General features: G+C 37.2%; 1 protein-coding gene across 1 annotated transcript in view; it reads left to right on the top strand.

Moving 5' to 3' along the window:
• ADGRA3 (adhesion G protein-coupled receptor A3) overlaps positions 1–20,347 on the top strand; it is a 46,153-nt gene extending 25,806 nt beyond the window's left edge. Inside the window, exons 6-19 of the mRNA XM_072406387.1 lie at positions 733–893; positions 4,804–5,017; positions 5,543–5,707; positions 7,472–7,673; positions 10,148–10,297; positions 10,740–10,901; positions 10,990–11,193; positions 11,972–12,185; positions 13,469–13,677; positions 14,270–14,394; positions 15,001–15,124; positions 16,618–16,760; positions 17,622–17,717; positions 18,748–20,347. Coding sequence (XP_072262488.1) covers positions 733–893; positions 4,804–5,017; positions 5,543–5,707; positions 7,472–7,673; positions 10,148–10,297; positions 10,740–10,901; positions 10,990–11,193; positions 11,972–12,185; positions 13,469–13,677; positions 14,270–14,394; positions 15,001–15,124; positions 16,618–16,760; positions 17,622–17,717; positions 18,748–19,990 — 3,412 coding nt within the window. The 3' untranslated portion in view covers positions 19,991–20,347. The remainder of the gene's footprint in view (positions 1–732; positions 894–4,803; positions 5,018–5,542; positions 5,708–7,471; positions 7,674–10,147; positions 10,298–10,739; positions 10,902–10,989; positions 11,194–11,971; positions 12,186–13,468; positions 13,678–14,269; positions 14,395–15,000; positions 15,125–16,617; positions 16,761–17,621; positions 17,718–18,747) is intronic.
• Positions 20,348–26,202: the final 5,855 nt, after the last annotated feature.

The raw sequence follows: 26,202 nt of genomic DNA on the forward strand, positions 1-26,202 counted from the left end.
GCTTTAGTTCCTCACATTTTTATGCAATCTTTTTGTTCAACCCACTGAATTAAAGCTGAAAGTCTGCAGTTCAACTGCATCTGAGTTGTTTTATCTAAAATTAATTGTGGTAATGTACAGAACCAAAATTAGAAAAAAAGTTGTCTCTGTCCAAATATATGTGGACCTAACTGTATATGGTGTCCATGGCCCCTATAATAGGCCAGGATAGCCTTTCATAAACTACAGCATATCTGCTTAATCTCATTAACTCATTTTTTTTTCTTTTTTTTTTGTTTCTGTGGAGCTGGAGTGGATTAGATGCTTGCTGTGTCTATTGGTGCAACATGTTAGGATCACCGTAGAGGCAGAAGATTATGGCATTTTTGTGTTTTGCCTCTTCTGGTATTTTGATATTCTGTGTGGGGATCTATGAATGGCTCGCTGTGAATGGAAAGCTTAGCCTGACTTAAAGTAAGGGAAGATCTCATCCTTAGTTTCATAAAAATATAGAGCTAATGTGGATCAAGTCTTTTCAACCCCACTCACAACTGAAGAATCTAAAACAAAGGTCAATTCAATGTTTATTAGGGCAGAGCTACAATTTTTATTATTGTAACAATTTGATTTTTTTCTGTTATCCTGCTTAGTCTGTTTTTTTTATATTTTTACATTGGATTCTAAGGAAACTGTTCATCTAGAATGAATATTAATATGTGTGGATTTTACCACCTCTTTCTTGTCTATTTTCAGAGAGTTTCAGACGGATTATCTACTTTGTGACTGTAATCTTCTGTGGATGGGTCGATGGATGAAAGCCAAAAACATTACAGTGCGTGAGACAAAGTGTTCCTACCCCAAAGCTCTGCAAGGACAACCGATAGCAGCATTAAAGCCGGAGCAGCTGACATGCGGTAACATATTGTTTTCTAATGTATTTAACTTTTCATCCTTAAAAAAGGGCATTCTGGTGATCTAAATCTAAATTCTGTAATACATCCAGCCATCCATCTATCTGCAGCTGTGGTGGGAATTTCAAGCTGTAATAATAACAAGTGAAACTGGCCTTGCAGAACTAAGATTTAGCTTTTATGGTTAATAATTTAGGAGGAGCAAACATTTTCAATTGACATGGAAAGAGAAACTGCTTTATTTTATTTAAGAATTTATTTTGCAAAAAAAGCTGTTCATGGGTTTTCACATCCCTTGTAACTGGCATATAATGACTCCCATTGACCTAAATTGATCTTATATTATAATTGATCATAAACTACAACCAAAAACAGTAACTAATACCTTCAATTATTAAATGTGTTTTTAAATGCTATAAATGTAAGTAGCTCAGTACACTTAGACTGGGATGGGACAAGGCAGTAGTATCCGGCTTTGCTGCATGCACATGTGCTGACAAGGAACATGCTGACATGAATGTGTGTATTGCTGTTCCTTTACTAGCGCATAACAAAGAAGGAAGGAAATCAAGCAGTCCCGCAGATCGTTCTAAACAACTTTCATGTTGGGAGCTTAAAAAGTTAAAGTTCTTCTTGACAGCTCAACTTCTAAGCCACTAGGACCTACATGATGTTTTTTTTCATTACAATGAATTTTCATTTTGCAGACACAGTAAAGGCACGCTCTCATCAGCAACAGGACTGCAGAATTTTTTAAATAAACTGCAGATCCTATATCAAACCGGAACTTCCTCCTGTTATGTCTTTTTATTTGCTTGATAAAGAGCCGTGCTTCAGTTTATTCTGCACAAAACAGTTGATTGTTCCCCAGCAAATTTATGATCGGTTGCCGATTATGATCGATGGGTTTTTTTCCCAGTGTTTACTTGCTGCTCTGCTATTTCTGAAGAAATATCTTGAACCATATCAGGTCTTACCTGAACGAATTTACTCACTTCCCTTTACAGTGGCAGTACAAATGTCTTCACTAGACTCTGAATTTCCTTAACTTAAAGCATACCCCTAAACTTAGAAAATTTTCACTTTACATAAGAGGGTAGACAAACCTTTTATGTATGGTAAACATTCTGTTTGTTTGGGGTTTTTTTTTTAAGTGCAACATCCTTTTTTTTGTTTGGGGCACTTTTGAGTTTACTTCCTCTTTAAGATTAAATTGTATGCAGGCAGGTCCTTTATTTTACAGGGGACAGGTGATGTTCCTTTTGCAAGTAGATAAACTTTTAGATACACCTTTCCTTGCTTTGACAAAGTCACTCCTGTCTTCACCCAGTCCTCTTCTGGGTTCCAGATCATCGGCCATCTTGTTTGACCAGGCTGACATGACATAACTCCCAGTCACGCATACAGGAGTTACTCATTTTTGATGGTCTTTTAGCTGCTATCTATTTAATATAAATAAATACTAATATTATGTTATCTATTTATTATAAATACTATATCCAAAAAGCTTTGAACAGCAAAAGTAAAAATGAATTGCTGATCTGTAATGTGAAATGTCAGGAAGAGACATGTTCATCAGCACATCAAGCCAAATCAAGTGTTCTGCAGACAGATCATAAATGATATTCTCATTGGCCGCTATGGTTTGATTTTTAAATAAACCTTTACATCTTTTCTTTTAAAGACCATAAATTGTTGTTTTAGTATTCAGTGTCCTTATCTATGACATTTGCAGGAATACAGTAATGTCTTTTGAAAGTTTTCAAACCATTCTTTGTTTCTATTCTTCTGAAAGGACTGATTTTTAAAGTGAAGCAGCGTGGGTTGCACATGCCTTCTTCTGTAGCATCTCATCTCATTGCCATAGAAATGCAAATAGAAACTTTCTTTAGGTTGCTATTTACATAAGAATTCACTTCTCCCCCCATCCCTGCATGTCAGCGTCCAGGGGGCTGATTGGTGATTCCCACACCAGGCTTTGTATTGTAAGAGGGGTGATGTCTAATTTCCACTACACAGAAAACTGATTGGGGCTTCAGGCAGTGCTAGAAATTCTGTAGCAGCCAGTATGTGCTGATGGCTGCTTTCATTAGCCTTGTTATTTTCTTTTATATGCAGCTTTACTGTTCACACTAAGTGATTATTACTGGAACTGAATGCGCAAAAACAAACTGATGGTTTTCTGTAACGGCATCCTTTTAAGGGGCTTGGTGGGTTGGATAACCTACAGGCTTGCTATATCTTGCACGATAGTAAATGTTTTTAAGATAAATATATTGAACACCATAGCATTGTTGATTGCTGGTGGGTAAAATGTTTGTTCTTTGTTAAACTGCTCCAAGCCTACTTTTCTCCAGTTTTTGTAAAAATAATTACCCATGGATATAGTGGCCCCATCACATTTTAATATAGATACAAATTTGTATATAATTGGGGATCTTCAAAGAAAAAAGATTTTAAAAAATATTAAAATCCAAAAACTTTATTTACTGTTATATACTGTTTTATTTTGTAAATTATAAAGTTTTTGAATTTAATTTTTTTATCTTTTTTTCTTTCAAGATTTATGCCTCTAAAATCCACAAAAAAAAATCTATCATATTGTAATAGTATTCATTCTTGTTTACCTATTCCCCATTTCTAATAACCAGCAGCCAATGTGGGCACTCCCAGGCATTTATTTTAACATGTCTCCACCGGTATTATAGTAGTCATCAAGTTGTATGTGTTCTGGGATAGGGCTTTTCCCAGAAACTCTATCCAGGAATACAGATAGTGCTCGCCGATTGGCTTAGGAAAGCTTTCCGCAGCCAATCAGAGAGCACTTGAGAATTTGAATGGGGTGACTTGTCCCCATTGAAGCTCTAGTGCCGGGGATCGCACACTGTTCTCAATGAATGCAACCGCATTCATTGAGAAGATTCCCGGGGCACTAGAGGCTAAATGGGGACAAGTCTCCCCATTCATTCACTTCTAGTGCTCTGTGATTGGCTTGGGAAAGGAAAATCCTGATGATGCTTGAGCTGTCCCAGAAACTCTATCCAGGAACAGGAATAGTGCTCCCAGATTGGCTGAGGAAAGCTTTCCTCAACCAATCACAGAGCACTAGAGGTGATGAATGGGGAAATTTGTCCCCATTTAACCTCTAGTGCCCGGGGATCACACACTGACAGGAGGATTCCCACGACTGCACATCATGTCATTGTGGGATAACCTGTAAAACATTAAAATTAGTTACACAAATCACACACATTATATAAATTACTTTAACATTATTTATTTTATTTTTTTTACACACAAATTTGCACCCTCGAATCCCGTGTTTTTCCGGTCGGGTCAATACAAATTCAAACAGCCATATTCGGGTCGAATATAAGGACAACCCGAATTCAAACACCAACACTATCAAGGAGCACTTCCATTGGCTGCTAGGTGTTAGGAAATCGTTCCTTTGGAATTACAATGGAATGTTGTATGTGCTGGCCATTTGAAGCATGGCGATAATCCAAGTAACAAATAATTTAAGGGAGATTTCGGTTGATCATGCATCCATTGACCAATGTATTGCCAGTTTTAGCTATTGCAGACACTAGATTTGCTGTATCTGTTTATCTGCCACCTACTACAAGGCAACAATAAAGATGTCTGTCTGTCTCACATCTAGACTTAGTATCTGGTATTTTGCATTATGGGGAATATATCAGGGAGCTGCAATAACATACTTTGCATTTACTGGCCAGAACTGAAAAATCATCAGGTGATAACCTCAACAATATATAGAATATAGTAACCCAACATCTGATTTAACCGGACAGCAACTATACAATACCTAAATATCAGTTTTATTCATTATTGTACTCTGATCTAAAAGTTAAGCCTGGTTTTGATTAAATTTTTAACTCTTCATTAACAGAGTCTCCTCTTGAGCTTCCTTCGTTTTTTATGACTCCATCACACCGACAGGTGGTCTTTGAAGGAGATAGTCTGCCATTCCAATGCATGGCTTCCTACATTGACCAGGACATGCAGGTTTTATGGTATCAGGATGGGAAGATTGTGGAGACCGATGAATCCCAAGGGATTTATGTGGAGAAGAACATGATCCACAACTGCTCATTAATTGCCAGGTATGTTGATAGTTTTTCTGACAAAATTGTTTTGTTGCCTTTACATCTATTAGGTTAAAGATATGTCATTTTTTATTGTTTATTAAATGTTATAAAGTCATGAGGAGCAGTAGACAATATTTGGGTATTTAGTAGGTCTGGTTACTGTATATTCTTCCTGTACAGAAGAATTTAGACCTAGAAAAGTCGAGTGAACATTAAATGTGAGCCAACTTTGTCACAAAGGCATATTTCCTGTCCCTTCATGTCTACAAAGAAGCCACGGTTGGCTCACCAACAACAGACATTGCATTGCAGGTTGAATAGGTATTTTCTGTACAAAAAAAGTTTTTAGCCAAAATTATTGCAGCCATCACATTAAAGAATGCGTAATCTCCAATTCATTACATGTTTGTTGTTGGGTTTAGATACACATTAACTACCTGCTGGCTGGTCAAAGTCAACAGTAATCATCTAATGTACCATAAAATGCTGATTGACCTTGTGATATGTTTGTTGCTAATTTTGTCATTATTTATTCTCTAGTGCTCTGACAATTTCTAATATTCAAGCTGGATCCACAGGAAATTGGGGATGCCGTGTTCAGAGTCGGCGTGGCAATAACACAAGGACTGTGGATATTGTAGTGCTGGAGAGTTCTGCGCAGTACTGCCCTATGGAAAGAGTTATTAATAACAAAGGGGATTTCAAGTGAGTGCATTGTGAGCTGTATTTGTAGTACAAATAACACTGTGTAACACTGTAGATTTTATGTTTCTGATCTTGGGAAATCAGGTCTATATCAGTGGTAACTTCACAGCAAACATGCTGAGGTGCTATCTGCTGGATGCCAGGATTACTGCTTCATGTTAATCATTACACTGGTCAACAAACATTTTCTTGCCAAATAGATTAAAGTAATTTAGATTATGTTTCATGCACAGATTCCAAATATGGTATTGGTATTGCTAGGTTGGCTCTACTTTACGAAATAATGACTTCTATATTAACCTCATAGAAATCTAATGAAACATGAAAACTAAGCAAAATTAAACTAGATATGCCTACCTATACAAAATTAAATTTTTGAAATACCTAATGTCAATATATTCTATATTCCGTATATTTACAAAACTAATAACAAAGAAGACATTGAAAAACGCATACTGTTTGTATGATTTCCTTCTATGCTGATATTCAGGACAATCACATCGAAGGCTCCAGCAGTAGTCTGCCATTATGTGTCTATCCCATCTGCCCTGATACCTTTCTGCCATTTTGCAAATGGCTATGGAGATAGTCGTACATTTATGCTCATAGTAGCACCCAAAATTTTAAAGTTTAACAGCAAGTTTTATACCAGTTCTTCATAACTTTGTGCTTTATGGTTACCCAGGAAGTTCTTGACTTGCATGGGAAAGCAAGGTACAAAATAAGGTTAACACCCCTTACCCCTCTCGATAACTTAAAGTGGAGGTGTTGTGTAGTTCAGTAGAGTATTGGGCAAGGCAGAAAACACTGTTGAGGGTTTCAGTACATGGTGTCAGCCCACTAAAGAAAGTTAGGAGCTGAATGTATTTTAGCAAGATTACCATTTTTTTATGTACTTTCAGTGGTTGCAAGTATATAAGATATAGTGAATATTTTCTTTTTATTTTATTGAAACATACACCAATAAAATCTGATATGCTACAGTGTTGTAGTTTAAGGACCTTTGTATTTTTTTTTTATAAATCAATTACATAATCTTGACTTTCTCTATCAATATAATTAAAACCGCTACTTCTATTTTTAAAGACCAAAAAATGGTGGATTAGAGAAATATGTAAATTATCATTCTTTTATCGTGACTTCATTGTCTTGTCCTTCACACAATTAGACATTGTATTGTATAGACTAATGAAAGCTTCTAAGATTCCTATGCATGTCTATGAGAAGGTCAGACAAGATGAGGATTAATGTTACCAGTGCTGTGAAGAGGTGCCAAGACATACTTTCACAGTTCATTTGAACAGGACTCGTCATGTTAATACTCACAATGTTTATTTTGCACGAACTGTCAGTGTCAGCATAGCTTTACAGCTATGGAATAAGATTCTTTTTTTAAATCATGTTTAAAATAAATCCTTGTGGTGGTTACATATAGTAGAATATTCTTGATAATCTGCTTTTGGTTTTTGCTTTTTGAGGTTTACTGGACATGTCCAATGGCTCATCCTCATTTGTCCCAATCAGCAGGTTTTTTATTTTGACCATTTTACAGATACATCTTAGGTCACAAAGACTCCCCAATATGTTCCAGGTGTTCTTTTTTTTTTTTTTTTACATAGCATCATTGTATTATTAATGTGTGTGTAATTATATACCTTTTGTGATAGAAGATAGGCCAGGTAAAAGCCTTCTGTTTTGCTAACTTTTAAAATCCTTAAAACGGTCAGAATTCTTTTAATGACACGTAATTTTATCATTCACTAGGTGGCCGAGAACATTGGCAGGAATTACTTCATATCTGCTGTGTACCCGCTATTCTGCTGGAGGTGGCATCTATCCTGGCACTCAGCAAGATGAGATAAGAGCTTGGCGACGATGTGACCGAGGGGGCTTCTGGGCAGAAGAGGATTATTCTAAATGCCAATATGCTAATGATGTTACACGAGTCCTGTTCATGTTTAATCAGGTATTCTTCTACATGATTACTAAACTAACTGAAAGTTAGAATATGATCCTTACAATTTATAAAAGGTAGACACAGAATGACATTTTGATTGCTAAACTGAACAATGGCCATTTTTTTTTCTTAGTATTGGTAATGTCCTTCATCCTCTGTTAGATATACTTCCTGTGTACATGTTCTCACTTTTTCATTGATTGAATATCATTGTTCAGGACTGACTTCCTAAGTATGACAACAGTGAACCATGCATGTGCAATGTGTACTCGGCAAGACCTCTATTTATAAGCTTTACATGTATGGAAGGCTATGTATTATGATCACTGGAAGAAAAACATTATCTGCAAATAATTTTCCATTTTTTATTAATATGATTACATGCCCAACCTGCTGTCCAGTCTTCAAACAGTCAACATAAATTGTTTGATTTTGTTCTGAAGCTAGTATATCCCAAAATGTTTAGACTTGCCAGGCAGAGGATACTGACCTGAGACCTCAGGCATGCATTGATCTGAAGGTTCCTATAAACAGTGTATTAACCTCTCACAACAAGTAAGAGTCTTGAGGATCATGGTTAAAAAAATAATCAATTTATCAGTTAATGATTAATCCCTTAGCCATATAGACAGGCAAATGTAAAGATTGATTTACACATCATAATCAAGTGAAATCATTTAGGAAGTGAAGTGCAGTTTGTATGCCCTTTGTATAATTCTGTGTAGGTGCATCAGTGCCCATCTCAGCCCCAACACAAGAACAAAGTATTTTGATTTATGTCCTTGTATGGGTTTGTGGTGTTAGTCAGTTCGCATTGTAAAAACAAATAAGATATTTTGCATTTTTGTGCAGCAATTTGCCAACATGTTGTAGTGCATAGAAATAAAGCAGCCAGACATTTCATGCAAATGGATGTCCGGCTTTACTGTCCACTACTCCTTTAAAACTTCAAAAAATATCACCAGACTCCCTGAAAGGTGTTTTAATGTTGCCAGTGTGACAAAAATGCATTAATTACATTACATTTATGCTACTCTTGAATAGGTACTGTAGATGATGTATTATTAGTTTGAACATTTTTGATGCACGTCAGTTTTGGGAAGTTCATGGGAATTTAAATGTCCCAGTTGTTTCTTACATGTGTGGGTCCAGCAATCTCTATACATTTACCCTTGTTTTGTACATCTTCTCTACTTGTTTTGGGTGATCTCCATGCTGGATTTTGGATGACTGACGATTAATTAGTTAATGTATGTTATTCTTCAAGGTGTAAAGTTTGCATTTTAAAATGTGCTGTGTTGCTGTGTTACTTGGTACTTTACAAATGTTTCAAAATATTATATTATGCTTAGATTACTGCTCTATCTTAAAACACTTTTTTCTGGACTCCTCCAAAGTCTTTATTACATGAAACCTTAACTCTTAAAGAGGAAGTAAACCCAAAACTACCCAAAACAAAAAAAATCACACCTTCAATCCCGCAGGGCAGTTGATCTGTCGGGAGGTTTCTTCCATCGGTTCCCAGGCCAGACGCCGACATCTTTTCCTCTCTTCTTCTGTGTTCCTCTTTCTCCCTCACTCAATCTCGCACTGCACAGGCACGAGATCGGGTGACATAGATGGGGAAAAAACTTGCCGATCTCACTGCGCATGCTGAGTTTAGGTACGCTTTTAGTCAAGAATAAAACTGCCCCCTACTGGCAATACATTTTTTGGCATCATTCAGCTGTACACAGGTTGGGGCATTTCAGAAAAAATGACATTTGGGAAATGGTTTAACCACAGAGCTTATTATTGATTTGGACTGAAGGACCAATGTGCATGGAGGCCTCATGTTATGGACCTAGGATTATAGGATAATCACAGAGACACAGACATAGCACAGGTACTTCCAAACACAAGGTACCCACAACATTTTGGTTACTCTATAAAGGTGTTGTATAAGGCTGGGTGTACTAATATAAGTTCTAGTATATGTTCCAAGTCAGAGGTCGCCAACCTTTTTGGTCCTGTGGACCACTAAAGTTACCGGCTCCTGACTGCACATGCGCGGGAAGCCGGGTGTCACTTAAAGGGGGAGAAACCTCCCCCATAGTGATGTCATGATGCATAACCACTTCACATCGTAGGTCTGAGCCTACGAAAGGGGAGTGGGCGGCTTGTGTCCAGGGACACAGCACGCCCACTTCCCTGAGCCAGGAATTTGTATGGGGGACATGGTCCGCGGCTCTGGCTCTTCTGACCCCGCTCGGGGGTGCACTGGCCAGAGTTGCGGACCACTGGTTCACAACCGCTGTTCCAAGTTACCTCCTGGCCTTCTTGTGGTGTTTTATAAATGTATACAGGTTTCTGGGCAACATAAAGAAGTCACTAAAGGTGTACTAAGTTGGCTATGAACATGTATTGCCAGGTATTACAACAGTATGTATTTATTAAATAAAGTATTACTTATCTATATGTTTTTGAACATTTGATTTTCTCAGATGCCTTTAAACCTCACCAATGCAGTTGCAACAGCTAAACAGCTTCTGGCCTACACAGTGGAGGCTGCAAACTTCTCGGACAAGATGGACGTGATCTTTGTTGCTGAGATGATTGAGAAATTTGGCCGGTTTGCAGAAAAATACAAGGAGGTGAGTTTAGATCATTTTTTTTTTGTATTGTTTATTTTGGAAAGAGAGATTTGTTGTTATATTATAGGCCATAACATTAATTCTAATTCTCATAGAAAACAATGTGACTTCATTAATGTACTAAATATAGTGTTTAGCTATTTACTAATCCTATTGTTGTAGAAAAATTCTGTAAAAATGTTTATCAGACATCATTTGATGGATTACAGTATGCAGATGTTGCTGAATGAGCCAGAGGGGGGACATACTCTCCATCTCTACTTGTATGGATATGCTCCTCCTGTGTCACTGTCTGTATCTGTCTGTCATTTGCAATCCCTATTTAATGTACAGCACTGCATAATATGTTGGCGCTATATAAATCCTGTTTATTAATATTAATTATAATAATATGGTCTCATGGCAAATAAAAGAGTAATGTATTTTTCTGATTGTGTTGCAGCTTGGAGATGTCATGGTGGATATTGCCAGTAACATCATGCTGGCAGATGAGCGTGTCTTGTGGATGGCTCAGAAAGAAGCCAAGGCCTGTACACGTATTGTGCAGTGTTTACAGCGTATTGCAACTTATCGGCTGGCCAACGGTGCTCAAGTATACTCCACAGTAAGTCCTGAGTACCAGTAGATTAAAACATTTATCTGATAAATTTGTGCAGTATTTGTGATGCATTTCTATTTTTAATCTTTTCCAGTATTCCCCAAACATCGCTCTGGAGGCTTACGTGATTAAGTCCGCTCTCTTCACTGGCATGACCTGCACTGTGTTTCAAAAACTGGCTGCATCCGATCGTGTAGTGCTAGCTGACCTTGGCAGAAGAGACCCTGATGGGAATTTGGATAAACAACTGAGTTTTAAGTGCAATGTGTCTAGCACCTTCAGCATAGTGGCATTAAAGGTAATGGCTGGATCGGAAGCCGCCAGAGTAATGTACAAAATCCGTTAAAGAATAATTGTAATGGGAACGCAACACATTTCCAAAGAGCACATGCTCTTAGCACAGCACATCACAAAGCTTGGTGTCTTGTTAAGCTCCTGATAAGATTTTCCCAACTTTAGTCTAGTGTTTGTAAGTCCAATCTCTGCTATCTCTGGATCAGGAAGTGACATTGATTAGGAATTACAGAGAACACTTCTTATTTTGTAGAAAATGTCTACTGTTTAGTAAAAGTTTGATACACAGGGGTGTAGTATCTAGTAAAGAAAATTGATGCTAACTCAAATGTTGTTTACACAAAATATGAGTTTAATGATTAAATCTTAATATTAGGGGGGTTCTGATCTTTTTGACAGGTAATCAGTGCCTGTAAGTGTTTGCACACTGCTTTTTGTGCATGCACATAACATGTACACACACTGCTTTTTGTGCATGCACATAACATACAAAATATACCTTCATAATATATACAAAAACATATAATGTTAGGTTTTCCAGAGTCCTTTTCAGCCACTGATTTGCTGCTAAGATGTTTATTTACTTATGATTACATTGCAGGCCAATCATATTAAACATGTGCCTTCTATGTAGCTTAAAGGCTCATTGATAACCAATAATATGGCAACCCCCTTGTGCCATATTTGAAAGTTCTTGGGATTGGTCCATTGGTCAGCCTGTGCATATTCACCATTTATACCTGTTTTGCAAGTCTAATCTTCATTTTTTCGTGTATTCATAGAACACCGTTGTGGAAGCTTCCATCCAGCTGCCGGCTGCCCTGTTTGGGTCCAGAGAAAAAAGAGAGAGGAGAGCAGTGGATGAATCGGTGTACAAGCTGCAGCTTATTGCATTTAGAAATGGAAAGCTTTTCCCAGGCACTGGGAACTCAACACACCTAGCAGATGATGGCAAGAGGCGCTCAGTGGTCACTCCAGTCATACTTGCCAAATTAGGTTTGTATAAAGATGTCTATATTTGCAGGAAACAATCATAGGTGAAAGCCTGTTTCTTAGGTTTCCTAAGAACGCCCTTTAGTTACCACAATATGGCAGAGTTGATTTGGCTCTTATTAATAAATATGGGGAAACATGTTCTTACAGTAGCCAATCTTTTTCTGTAATAGACTAGAACTTCTTTTCTTACAAGCTAGTCACTTGTTTTTTCTTTCGATATGTAACAATTACAATTATGTAAGTAATTTTTGGTATAAGAGGTGGTAACCTTTTTGTATTAGATATACTACATAACCCATTCTCGATGTTTCAACATGAGGAAAAAACTTTCCGGTCTCAGGCGACCTCTGCTATTATTACTATATCCAGAGTTCACAGCATATTAGTGTGGTGGTCATTGGGAAGAATACCTCTTACATTGCTGGCCAATAAGAACAATGGTATACTTACAGATGACCAAAGGATCATTGGTATCTGTTAAAAGTCACAAACTGCTTATTGCTCAAGGGTTATGGAGGGTTTCTGGAGGTAACATAGGCTTCCAGAGAACCCTGGTTGAGAAACTCAACTTCATACTACCTTGGGGTCTATTTATAAAGCAATGAATCTGACATTCACTGGTGTATAATTAATTACTAACATTAAAACCCATGGACCCAGAAGATCCAGGGAGTGCTTCAGATTCACTGATTTAGCCTCCTGTACCAGCACCCCAAGCATGTATCGATGTAATGTGTAAAAAAAGTAGGCTCCTGATGCCCTGACTATTAATATGCAGGGCTGGACTTAAACTGATTTCTTGTATTTTTGAGCTCCTTTATAGGCACTTTGTAGCACTTAAATGTTTTTGTTTTTTATTACAGAATGCACTTTCAGAATTTTACCAAATGGGCTAATGGGGGTTTGGTAAAATGGGCTAATTTTTATCATAAACATAACTTTCACCTGTAAAAAACTCAAATTATCCCTTAATTTTGAGCTTATGCCTAAATATAACTTGATACATCAGCCATATTTTTTACCTAACCCTAACAAAACCTTTAATCCTATTAATTGTCTCTATAATTGTTTTGATAAATGAATAGCATATCAGAAAGTTTAGTGTGTCCTATATGTTCTAATATAATGAAAAAAACACATATGATGCATATGATTTATCCATGTTTAATTCCTGCTGGACCTCAGCTGTGACTCTATAGTTGTTCTATAGCCTCGGGAAGATGTGATAAACCACAGAATAAATGTTTATGATGATATATAAATCATATGTCTGTTTTCTGCAGATGGCCCAAACCGGAACCTTCCCACTGTCCCTATTAACATCACACTACGTCGCATTGCACATGGAAAGGACCCTGTGGCAGCACAATGGGATTTTGATCTACTTAATGGACAGGGTGGATGGAAATCTGAAGGCTGCCAGATAATTGCATCAGATGAGAATGTTACCACTATACAGTGTGACACACTCAGCAACTATGCAGTGCTAATGGTAAGATTCTTGGTGTACACACTGGCAAAACATCTGTACAGGGACATGGAAAAACATTTTATTACAGTATAGTAATAATATATGTGTGTTGTTTCACCTCTTAAATACAATGTTTAGTTCCATATATGTGATCTGTTTCTCTTCAAAAAGGGGGAGTGTCACCTTTGTTTCCTATGAAAATGTAGTATTTGATATAAAAAGCCTATTTTTTTTTGGGGGGGGGGCACAGATCTCACCTATCTGCACAGATTGTTGCCATTTTCTATGGTTCTAGTTCATTCTTTCCTAATAGGCTGCTCCTGAGCTCTCACTCCCTTTGCTGAGGGGTATAGCTCACGGGACGAGCCCGCTCTTCTGCTTTTGCCTAGTGCCCATCCTGTATTTGTATCGCAAGGGTGCCATTATGTTCAATTATTCTGGGCAAGCTTGCACATTAGGATGGCACACAACCCATCATACAGCAGTTTATTTTTACACTTTAATGATTAATCTGCACTGTAATATTTTTATCATATATAATGTAATTACTCAGCAGCAGTTAGTTTGTAGGGTGTTTGCATTTTGTGGTCCTCATTGTCATTTTCTTTTTTAGGACCTAACAGGGACTGAATTCTATGACCATCCTGTGACTATGCTGCATCCCGTTGTTTATGCATCTTCTGTAGTGTTGCTGCTCTGCTTACTGATGCTTATTGTCAGCTATTTATACTATCACAGGTAACAGCAGTACAAAGGATAGAAATTCTGCCACTGAAATAATATTATTATGATTTTCAATAATACATAGCTGTAATAAATTTTGTTTTAATATTTGCATGGAGTTCAGCTTTAAGCATGAAATAGGAGTTTATTATTTCTGGAAAAGGTGGACCATTCTATAAGGAGGGAAACCAACTGACTATGTTTTGCATAATGAAGTGGTGAGGAGTTACAGCCTTTGTCAGGTTTTTATTACTTTTGGGGATTCACTGTCTCTAATTGTTCTGATCACCAAAGTTACCAGAAATGAAGCAGAGGGTAAATGCAAAATTTGCCACCAGAACAGCAATATAAGGGAAATCTCCCATAGGAGACGGTAGATTTCTTTCAATTTGGAAATATATTCTCTTAAGTTCCTGCCTAGCCTACAAAACAGGCAGCAAAGGGAAATCTGTCAAAATGAGACAGACATATTCTTTTAGTTTAATTTCCCTAAATTTACTTTAGGTTTGTCCGTTAAAATTCTGTGATGTTAACAGAGAGTAAATTAGGTTGAGTGATTAATGTAAAAACATATATCAGTTTCTAACATGATTCTCTTCACTTGTTCTCTTTTTTCCCCAGTGTGATAAGAATCAGCCTTAAAAGCTGGCACATGTTGGTAAACCTGGGTCTTCACATCTTCATGACCTGTGCAGTGTATGTCGGTGGCATCACTCAGACCAGAAACTCCAGTGTGTGTCAGGCTGTAAGTATGATGGGTCCAATAGCACCAGTAGATAATATTCACTCATTGTCCTGTGCAGATGTATTGCTTGATGTAAAGGCTTCTACATATAGCATCCTAATCAATGCCTGCAGAATATTGTGTCACACACATAGTATTTATTCAGATTTAATTCTTCAGAATATTCAGGCAAATGACAGATTAATTAAAATGTGATAATATCAGTTGAATTTCACTCTCATTATGCATTAAGTGCACTTTTATGTAAAAAATAAAAATTGCTGTCACATTGCCCTTTATCCTCACTGTTTAGCTGATTTCATTACTGAAACCATTATTTCTTTGTAGTTATGGAATTTCCTGAAGATTCAGGGTTTATGTGCAATTAACACCAGGAAACCCCCTAAGGATAGTAAAGATAACCAGCAATTATTAGGGCCAGCATTCTGTGATTTCACTGTTATATGAAGGTCAAAGTAGTATACCTATAGAGACCATATGAGCTGAATAATCCTTCAGGCCAGTAAATCCTGTTTGACATCTGTATCTGATTTCTAAGGGTAGTCACATGAACTGGAATTTGTCCCTGGAAATGTTCTTAATTGTGAACATTATTAAATTTAATGATTAATTGCTTCCTTTTTGGATATTCCATTAAATTCCTCCAATTTAGGCATGCAAGAGAGTAAGGATTGTTTTAAAGAAATTGATTTAAATATAAAGTTTTTATTATTTTTTCTTTTTAATATTCTGTGATAGGAACATTTCCTATTTGAGTCAGGGGGTGTGCATATCTAATAAAATGCTGGAGGCTTTCACGGATGCTATATGCAGACATTTCTTTTAGAGCACACAGTTTTCACAAGCATTATCCATAATAATCCATTATATTATTATTATGGTAATGCTCCCAGGCAGCAGCAGGAACAAGAAATGATGTGAAATCTTATGTTTGCAAAATTTCTGTATTTGGCTGGACATATAAAAAGGGTGCAGTGTGGTAAACAGTTGCTTAAGATATAATTAGCCCAACGGTGAGGTTGCAGTGCAGTTATCACTTCCTTGCACCTGATAACTGTGCCCATGGTTGAGATGCTAATCGTAGCGTCTCACCTGCAGTTTCCAATAGGGAATGAATGTGGACAGTAGTAAGTGGTGCAGTACTGCCTATTGCATATGTTGTAGTTTGGGTTGGCTTGCAAGGCGTAAATCCACCATAAGCTTTTCAGGAAAGCCTGTACCCATCACCCAAATGAAAATAAAAGCAAACTTAAATGTTCTTTAGATGTTTGATATTGGGGCATATGTTTGCAATATTTTTTTTATTCCTTTGCACACGTTTTAAAGTATCAATTAAGTCCATGGAGAAAAGTAATAATGGAACATTTTGCTGTAGCTTATTTCTTTAGGTTACTGTCTTGTAAATAATATTGATCAGCTTTGTAGAATTATGAAGGTTCTGTCATTCTGATTTACATTACATAGAAAAGCTAATGGGATTCTTTGTTTTGCAGATTGGTATTCTCCTCCATTACTCTACACTGGCCACAGTGCTATGGGTCGGAGTCACTGCTCGTAACATTTATAAGCAGGTTACTAAGAAAGCCAAGCGTCAGGATCCAGATGAACTTCCTCCTCCTCCTAGGCCAATGCTCAGGTTTGTGTCCTGAAATTGTAAGCAGAGAACCGCAGCCTGCTGGTCCTAGTCTAGGTCTGGTCTAGTTTAGATGTTTGGTATAAGGACAGGAGTGTGGTTCAAAAGCCAGCTGTAGGGGCCACAAGACTGCCAAATATGCACCATATTGTGTTGTGTTATATTAGTGATAAAATTGGTACTTCGGCAGTATTGCAAACATTACAAGGATTGTGACTTGGGCGCTGTTTCAACATCCTGAAGGTGCAATCTGACGGGAACCTTATACCTTTGAAATAAATATTTTTTTAATAGAGGGCAGTAATTTAGGCATAGCAGCAATGTATGAAGACAAGTTACTCCCTTTAATTGTACAGTGTGCTGGTGATGCTTGTAAGAAAAGAAAGAAAATGTGCCCCATACAGATTACTGCAAATCATGCAAATAAAGCTTAATGCAGTACTAATTTTTCAAACTTTTTAAAATAAGTTACTTCTGTTGTTTGTAGGTATTTACCTCTCCTTCATGGCAAAGTGAGTCATACATCACCCTCCAATGCACACCACCTGCAGCAAACACACATTATACTCTAAATGCCTGAGAAATAAGTTGTCATTTGTCCACGAGGTGGCAGCAAAAGTTGCAATAATTTTTTTTTTTTTTTTTTTTTAACGTGTAAAAGTTTGGCGTTTCTCCAAAAACAATGTATTTGCAGTTGTAGTTTTATGAATGTGATGAATGATATGGTCATGTTTGCAGGAAGTTTCACTAAATTAGCTAGCAATTCAACAGTCATAGGAAGCTATCGCGGAAACATTTGTATAAATATTTTTACAGTCATGTTGTTTCCATTTTAATTACTTTTTTCATTTTATTTCCTTAAAGGTTTTATCTGATTGGTGGCGGCATTCCTATCATTGTCTGTGGGATAACAGCAGCAGCAAACATTAAAAACTATGGGAGCCAGCCCAGTGCACCATAGTAAGTATAGCATGCAGCATGCAGATATAAACCATCAGCACAAATGGTATTCTTTTGAACAGAACTGGTCAAACAAGCTGAAGGATGATGGGCGTGTGACAAGAGCAAAGTCATTCAGTCTTTCGTATGGCTAGAAGTCATTAGAACCAAGCAGTGAAGCCTCAAGTCATTTCACATGTTATTCAAGGGTGTTGTTGATGAGGAAGATTTGAGAGGGCCATTTAACAACAGATTTCAAGGTACCATGGTACCTAATTAGGTATTTGGGGGCCATCAGAAACTCCATTCAATTAAGTGAAGTACCAGTCGCCACTTTTTTCAGCTACTTATTACAACGTTTGAGAAAAACCTAATTTTCCATTGTTCCCCATGTTCCCCATTTTTTAAAACTGCGAACACTAATTGGTCATTAGATTGTGAGCCCCTTTGAGTGACAGCTAGTGACATGACCAAGGACTTTGTAAAGCACTGCGTAATATGTCGGCGCTATAATAATACTGTGTAATAATAATAGACAAAAAAACTCAAGAAATGTTTAATGGGGTCTTCATTTTATTAGTTCCACTTGCTCATGAGAATCTAAACCTCAGTCTATATTTGCATCATACACCAGTGGTTCTATATCAATATTATTATTATTATTATTAATATTATTAAACAGGATTTATATAGTGGCAACATATTACGCAGCGCTATACATTAAATAGGGGTGCAAATGGCAGACGGATACAGACAGTGACACAGGAGGAGGGGACCCTGCCCCGAAGAGCTTACAATCTAGGAGGTGGGGGAAGGATCACACAATAGCAGGGGAGTTTAGATGTGCAATTGGCTATTGGTGCAAACAGGAATCATTTGTATGGCTCCACTCATTGTCATTAAATGAAGGATCATTTTATTTTTTGGGATATGTGATAATATGAGGCATGTAAATAATTTGTTTTAAATTGTCTTTATATTTCTACACATTGCCTACTTTGTGAAAATCTAATGCACTTGTTTTATTATTATTTTTTTTTTTTTTTTACAGCTGTTGGATGGCTTGGGAACCGAGCCTTGGAGCCTTCTATGGTCCAGCCAGCTTTATTGTCTTCATAAACTGCATGTACTTCCTCTGCATATTCATTCAACTGAAACGTCACCCGGATCGAGTGTTTGAACTAAAAGAACAAACAGAGGAACAGCAACGCCTTGCAGCCAGTGAAAGCGGAGAAGGGAACAATCCTGATTCGCTCTCGGTGTCTTTAGTATCCACTTCAGCATTGGAAAATGAACAGACATTCCAAGCTCAACTTCTTGGAGTTAGCCTTACCCTTTTCCTTTATGTTTCACTTTGGATTTTTGGTGCGCTGGCAGTCTCTTTGGATTATCCAATGGATCTGGTCTTCAGTTGCTTTTTCGGGGTCACATGTCTAAGCCTCGGTGCCTTTGTAGTGGTACACCACTGCATTAATAGGGAAGATTTGAGAAGAGCTTTAATTAATACCTTCTGTCCTGGAAGAAGTACATATTCTGTCCAAGTCAATGTTCCACCATCCAACTCTTCCGCCACTAACGGTGAGGCTCCTAAGTGTACAAATAGCAGCGCCGAGTCTTCCTGCACCAACAAGTCGGCATCCAGTGTGAAAAATTCATCACAAGGCTGCAAACTAACTAACATACAAGCAGCTGCAGCCCAAAATAACACAAACACATTGCCTGTCAACACAGCCCCCCAGCTTGACAACAGCTTGACTGAGCACTCGTTAGACAATGACATCAAAATGCACGTTGCACCCTTGGAAGTTCAGTATCGTTCCAATGGCCACCCATCTCGGCACCACAAAAACAGGAGTAAAGGTCACCGGTCAAGCAGACTTACCGTTCTTAGGGAATATGCCTACGATGTTCCCACAAGTGTTGACGGGAGCGTACAAAGCGCGGCGCCAAGAAGTCGGCCAAGCTATTCTGAAGGTCATTCTCGCAGCAGGAGAGCGTATCTGGCTTATCGGGAGCGCCATTTTAACCAGTGTCACCAAGATAGTAGTGATGCTGGTAGCACACTGCCTAGGTATAGCAGAAATATGGAAAAGGCAATTTCCAGCAACCACAAAAAAGACATTTTGAGGGAACCCATAGCTGTTGAACTGGAAAGCCAGCAAAAATCATATGGTCTAAATCTGGCAGTCCAAAATGAGCCAGCTAAAGATGAAGTGGTGCAAGAGCCACCAATAAATGCAGACAGTAATGGAAATGTTAGGACTGGACTATGGAAACATGAAACTACTGTGTAGTACTTCCATGCTGGGTTACTGGTGGGAGGTCACCTGAGACGGAATGTGTCCATTCCTTTACAGACTCATGGAATGCTATTGTTTACAGACAATTCTTTTTTATTTTTTTTACCTGTACTTTTTTGGGAGAACGCTAACTATGAAGGAAGAAGACTGTTCTAACTTCAAGTGAATTTATTTGTAAACAAACTTTTGGTTTTTACACGTGATTTTTATTATTTTTTAAGTATTTTTTTAAGGAAAAAAATGTTTTTGTATGTATTTTTGACATATATTGAATGCCTTGGTCTTTAACAGATTTGTATTTAAACATTTTAATAAATGGCTTTTTCACAGTCATGTTTGATAAATATGAAACGTGGTTATTGTTTGGAAAACATACTTTTAAATAATTTAATTAACATTTAATCTGCTTTCATACCTTTCATCAATACCTATATTAATGTATTTCTAAAAGTTGTTTTTGTTGGATTGTGGAAGGAAACAAACCCACAAATGTGGAACCAACTTGTGGATTTTATATTCAAATTACACATTGGTCCCGATTTATTATAGCTCTCCAAGGCTGGAGAGGATACACTTATATCAGGGAAGCTGGGTGATTCAACAAACCTGGAATGGATCTGGTTCAGGATTCACAATATCAACAGTAAATGACTTTGAAGAAATCTATTCCAGGTTTGCTGGATCACCCAGCTTTACTGATTAAAGTGTATCCCTCTAGCTTGGAGAGCTTTAATAAATCATTCCCATTTCTATTCTGGTTAATTTTTTTAGAGGTGTTTCGTTATTTGGTTTTACAGCTTGAACTAGCTTGTACCCTTGTGTTGGTAAGTTTATTTTTACAGCAAAATGCAAGGTCTGCTAAACTGTAAGACCCCAGCCCCTGCATTTATTAAAACAGCACAAACATCAAATATCAGAACAAAAACACAAATATATTTACTAACCCCCAGGTTCTGCCTAAAGCCCTTAAGTAAAAGTGACATTACCATCCTTTTGGCCAAGGTCCTGGGAAAACTAATCCCAAATATTGTGTAAAAGATGCTTCAAACATTCCGAAGAACTCTAATGTTCAAAGAAACCATCAGAATAATTATTACAGCTTCATGGAGGTCCTTTTACATCCTTTATGGGGGGCCGCATTGACAAGTGCAACTGTCCACCAAAGAAAAAGGTTTATTTTCACACAATGTATTTCCACAATTTAGGACTGCATTTATTGAGGGGGGTAGTCTTCTCCCTTTAGTGATCTGTACATTAGGTAAACTGAAAATCGGAGTCGCACCAAGTGGTTGTTCCTCTGCATATATTGAAAAAGCATATTTTTTTTAGGACTGTATTAATAAATGATTCCCTTGTCAATTCATCTGAAATTCACTGACAGGTGGGTGAATCTCTTTACACGTTTCAGTTTCTGTTAAACCAATGACTCGTTCTGCCACCTAGTGGCCAACCATGAAAGTGCACGCTGTCAGGAAAAAATGTTATCTGTATACGAAAATGATTTTATTAATAATATAATAATAATAATAATTATCATTATTATTATTATTATTAAACAGAATTTTTTATAGAGCCAACATATTATGCTGTGCTGTACATGAAATAGGGGTTGCAAATGTCAGACAAATACATTGACACAGGAGGAGAAGACCCTGCCCAGAAGAGCTTACAATCTAGGATGTGGGGTAAAATAATGAGCAAATCTAGAGCAAATTGACAGGGAAATAATTTATAAATAGAGCACTTAGTGTCTTTAGGAAAAAGGATATCTTTTTCAGTCTCTGCTTGAATCAGACATTGAAGCTCAAGATTCTTTTTTCAACTACTGAATGAGACATTTAGGACCACCTGATACTGGATATTCACTTCAATGACTGAGCTTTGTATCATACCAGACTCCCATAAGCTAGATATTCACCTAAGCAGCCACAATGTTCTGTGTCATACTGGATATCCAGATTTTTATATTCACTCTGATGCCCAATCTCTTTATAATATTTACATGGTCTTATACAGTATTTACCTAAAATGTTTATTTAAATATTATTATTAAATGTAATTTTTACTTTAAATATTGTATTTACTATATGATGCTTATATTTATTACATGAAATTGAGTTCCCACCATCCTGCTGTTCATTTTCGGTATCGCACAGCCAGACCAATCACAAGGAGCCACCAGGAAACTTCTGTTCTCACCTCTCCTCTGAATTTAACCTTAAATATCCTGTATTTCTAGGTCTATGGAGGTGGGCATGTAACTATGTACTACACAGACGTTTTCCCCAGCCTTTAACCTGAGGCTTTAAAGGCCAATGTTTGAAATTCCTATACATTCCAATGGGCTAATCTACACCAGGACGTTTCCTTGAGGCACGTGTATGACAATACAGATAACGCTCTTTGCAACATTTTAAAAATTGAAACGCAGGGTAAACACGGAAAAACACTCCCATTGAATTCAATCGAGGCTTTTACAAGCGTTTTTAGCAGGACTTTGGAATCTGGAGGCCCCCTTTAACCTCCTGAGCGGTAACCCTGAGTGTGACTCTGGGTAGAAAAAAGGTGGAAGCGGTAACCCTGAGTCACACTCGGGGTAGCTAAACCTATGGAAAATGATAATAAATCGAGACCTACCTGATCCGCCGGCGTCCTCCGTCATCCTTCGCGTCTTCTTTCTGCCTCCGGCTGGCGTTCGGTGCGTGCGAATGCTCTGTTTGGGGTGGGAAATTCAAATACATTTGTAATGCATTCAATACAAAATACCTGTATTGAATGCAATACATTGGATTTATAGGTCTAAAAGCTGTACATAGTCTTTCATAAACATTCATTTTACAGTATAATATAATAGTAAAATTCTTAAAAATTAAAAAAACTAGATTTATTATTTTTTTTTATTTTAATTTCTTATTTTAACATGATTTTGTGTTTCAAACTTTTTTATACTTATACTAATATATATATACTGTAAAATAAATTTTCATGAAAAACAATGTACCGCTTTTAGACATATAAATCCAGACAGAAATGAACCGCTAGGGAGGTTACTAAGGAGACTCCCAGATCTTCACAGGCCCACCTTAGGGAATGAGTACAGAGGTACATAAAACCCCTTACTCATGCCCTGAAAGGGTTAAAAATATGTGTAAAAAATAAGACGAGGCTTTAATGTTAAAGTAATTTGTTAAATGTGTGTTTTGTGTAACTTTGTTAAACTTTTTTTTCTTTTACAGGCTATCACACAATGAAACAATGCTCATGTCATGAATGCAGCCATGGGACTCCTAACAGTGTGGGATCCCCAGGCACTAGAGGACAAGTCTCCCCATTCACCTCCAGTGCTCCATGATTGGCTGCAGAAAGGGAAACCCTGATGACGCTGTAGCCGTGAGCAGGGTTTCTCTTTCCTCAGCCAATCACAGAGCGGAGCAATCAATGGAGCTCTGCTATGCTGACAGCTTTGATTTCTTGATTGCTCCCGCAGTCCTAGTGGTGCTGTGGTATGTGTTTTTGGATGCAGAAAGGGAAACCCTGGTGGTGCTTGAGCTGTCATCAGGGTTTCCCTTTTCTCAGCACTGGAGGTGAATGGGGAGACTTGTCCTCATTTAACCCTTAGTGCCTGGAGATCCAACACTGTCCGGAGTCCTACGGCTGTGTTCATGTCATGAATGCAGCCATGGGTATCATCCTTTCATTGTGGGATAACCTGTAAAAAAAAGTTTACCACAGTTACACAAAACAGACACACATCTAATAAATTACTTTAACAATAATGTATGGTCTTATTTTTTACACGTTTTTAACCCTTTCATGGAATGAGTAAGGGGGTTTTATTTTACCCATTCCCTGAAAGGGTTAAAAATAAACTTATATAAACGCCTATGTACATGTGTTTTTAAAAACCATCCATGTAGACCCAGCCTAATAGACATTTTTTGTGGGGAAATATGTAACAGACATTTTTTCTGTTGACAGAAAAGTTGATAAAAGTGTAATTGGTTTTAGCTAATAATTCCTTCCAGCTACTTCTCAATTATACAAGCAATTTTGTTAATCCACTAACTTTATAAATGTCATTTTATCATAATATTAAAGTCCAATTTTCCAAGCAGTAGGTGGTCCTTTAGTATATAGGACACTCAGGGGTCTCTAACCTTTTACAGGTTGCTACAAAGCAATTTTCTTACATGCTTTAAAACATGACCAGAAGGTGAATATGCAGTAGTTTCCCAGGCTCTATCTAGGCATCTAATAATATTATACATTATTTATATAGCGCCAACATATTACGCAGTGCTTTACAAAGTCCATAGTCATGTCACTAGCTGTCCCTCAAAGGGGCTCACAATCCAATGTCTCACCATAGTAATATGTCATTAATGCAATCTAAAGCCAGTTTGGGGGAGAAGAAAATTAACCTAATTGCAAGTTTTTGGGATGTGCATCTCTATGCAGTCCTCCATATCATTTATTGAGCCTAACCTATGGTTTTTGCATACACTCTCTTTATCATTGTAGTGACTGGCAGGTGTCAATGTATAGAAATTTTATTCCCATAATAATATTACATATGTAGAGAGCTCCCAGGTAGTTAGGGATCTAAACCACAAACTGATGGTTCTCCATCTGGTCTACTTATTGGATGCTAAACATTTTGTGTATTATTATTATTATTATTATTATTAATATTATAATTATTATTAAACAGGATTTAGGGGTTGCAAATGACAGACAGTGACACAGGCGGAGGAGGAGACCCTTTCCCAAAGAGCTTACAATCTAGGAGTACCACCCTGAGGTCTCAAACCAAAGGTATAGTGTTTTTTACACCTGGGGTCATTCATAGATTTTTGGCTTTTGGAAGTGATATAAGTTTAATTGTGGTCATAGGGGCATTTGATTTGTCCCTTGCATCCTGTAATGAACATGTGAATTGGTTAATTCTGTGGACAGAAAATCTATTACAGATTGGGCCTCAGATGACAGGGTCACATTTTTTTCTTTTCTGTCTGGATATGGAATACAATACAATTGAAAGCTTGATATGGAATGTAGAATGGAACCAGAACTGTAATTTATTTAAAACACTTATCAAGTTGGTGTTAGGTCATAGACTTATGGTGGAACAATGCTTGTCCACTCCATAATGTACTATCAATTTGCTAATAATTGCCTATTTACTGCTAGTGATATTAAAGATAAAGCTACCTACAGAGAAATATTCCATGCTGTGGGGGAATGTGACCTTGGGAGCAGATGGAATATAATCACTTTAATGTTGAGTTAATGAACCTTAACGGTACTGGGACAGGTTCCAAGTCAAGACGATAAAAAAATTTGTTCCAAGAGAAAGTGAAAACGTCTCCGTATTTGAAAAGCTCTGAAATGAGGATGGCAAAGCCTACTGTATTTTTACACTTACAACTTCCTGACAACTTAATCCAAACATATATATCTTACACGTGTGCAACACAAAGCTTGGAGTCACCAAGTCTATGGGAAAATCCTATGATAATTATTTAGGCTTATTCAAGGAGTTATATACAGACAGTAATTATTTTACCTAAAATGCAATATCCCAAAGCGACCAATCAAATTTCTTGCACTTGGAGTACCCAATAAGCGTAATGCTACCCATGTGTTTCAGTCCATTTATTCTATAACAAGATTGTGTCTATGAGAAAAAATAAAAATGCATGTCCATTTTCAGTCACTTTAATTTTTTTGTGGTCAAACCTAAAAAGAAGAGATTAGGGTGGAATGTTAGCTTTTGGGATTTCAGTTACAATGCAAGTTGTTTTTTCTGTTATATCAAGCAGAACATATTTATTGAATGCATATCCTGAATGTGTTTTTATTGGTAGAATTAAACATAACTTTTATTTGCACACTTAAAAAAAGACCAATATCCAAGGAGTACGCTGAAGCCATAGAACATAGGAAAATTGCCTTGTTCTTGGTTAGGATTTGGTACACCAGACCTGATACAAATGAGCCCTTAAATCTTAACCTTTCAATACAACAAGTACATTTCTTAAGACATAGAACTAAAAAAGACTTCATTCACAAAAAAGGCAGCTTGTGAATGATTCTCCACATTTACAGAAGCTTTAAAAGTTCCAGCTAAGCACCAGCAAAATCTTTGATTGTTTGATTTGTTGCATGTACATTTATGTACTGCTATTGACAGGCAAAAATAAAAA

Source organism: Pyxicephalus adspersus, chromosome 3, assembly GCF_032062135.1.
Source record: "Pyxicephalus adspersus chromosome 3, UCB_Pads_2.0, whole genome shotgun sequence".
Classification (NCBI taxonomy): Eukaryota; Metazoa; Chordata; class Amphibia; order Anura; family Pyxicephalidae; genus Pyxicephalus; species Pyxicephalus adspersus.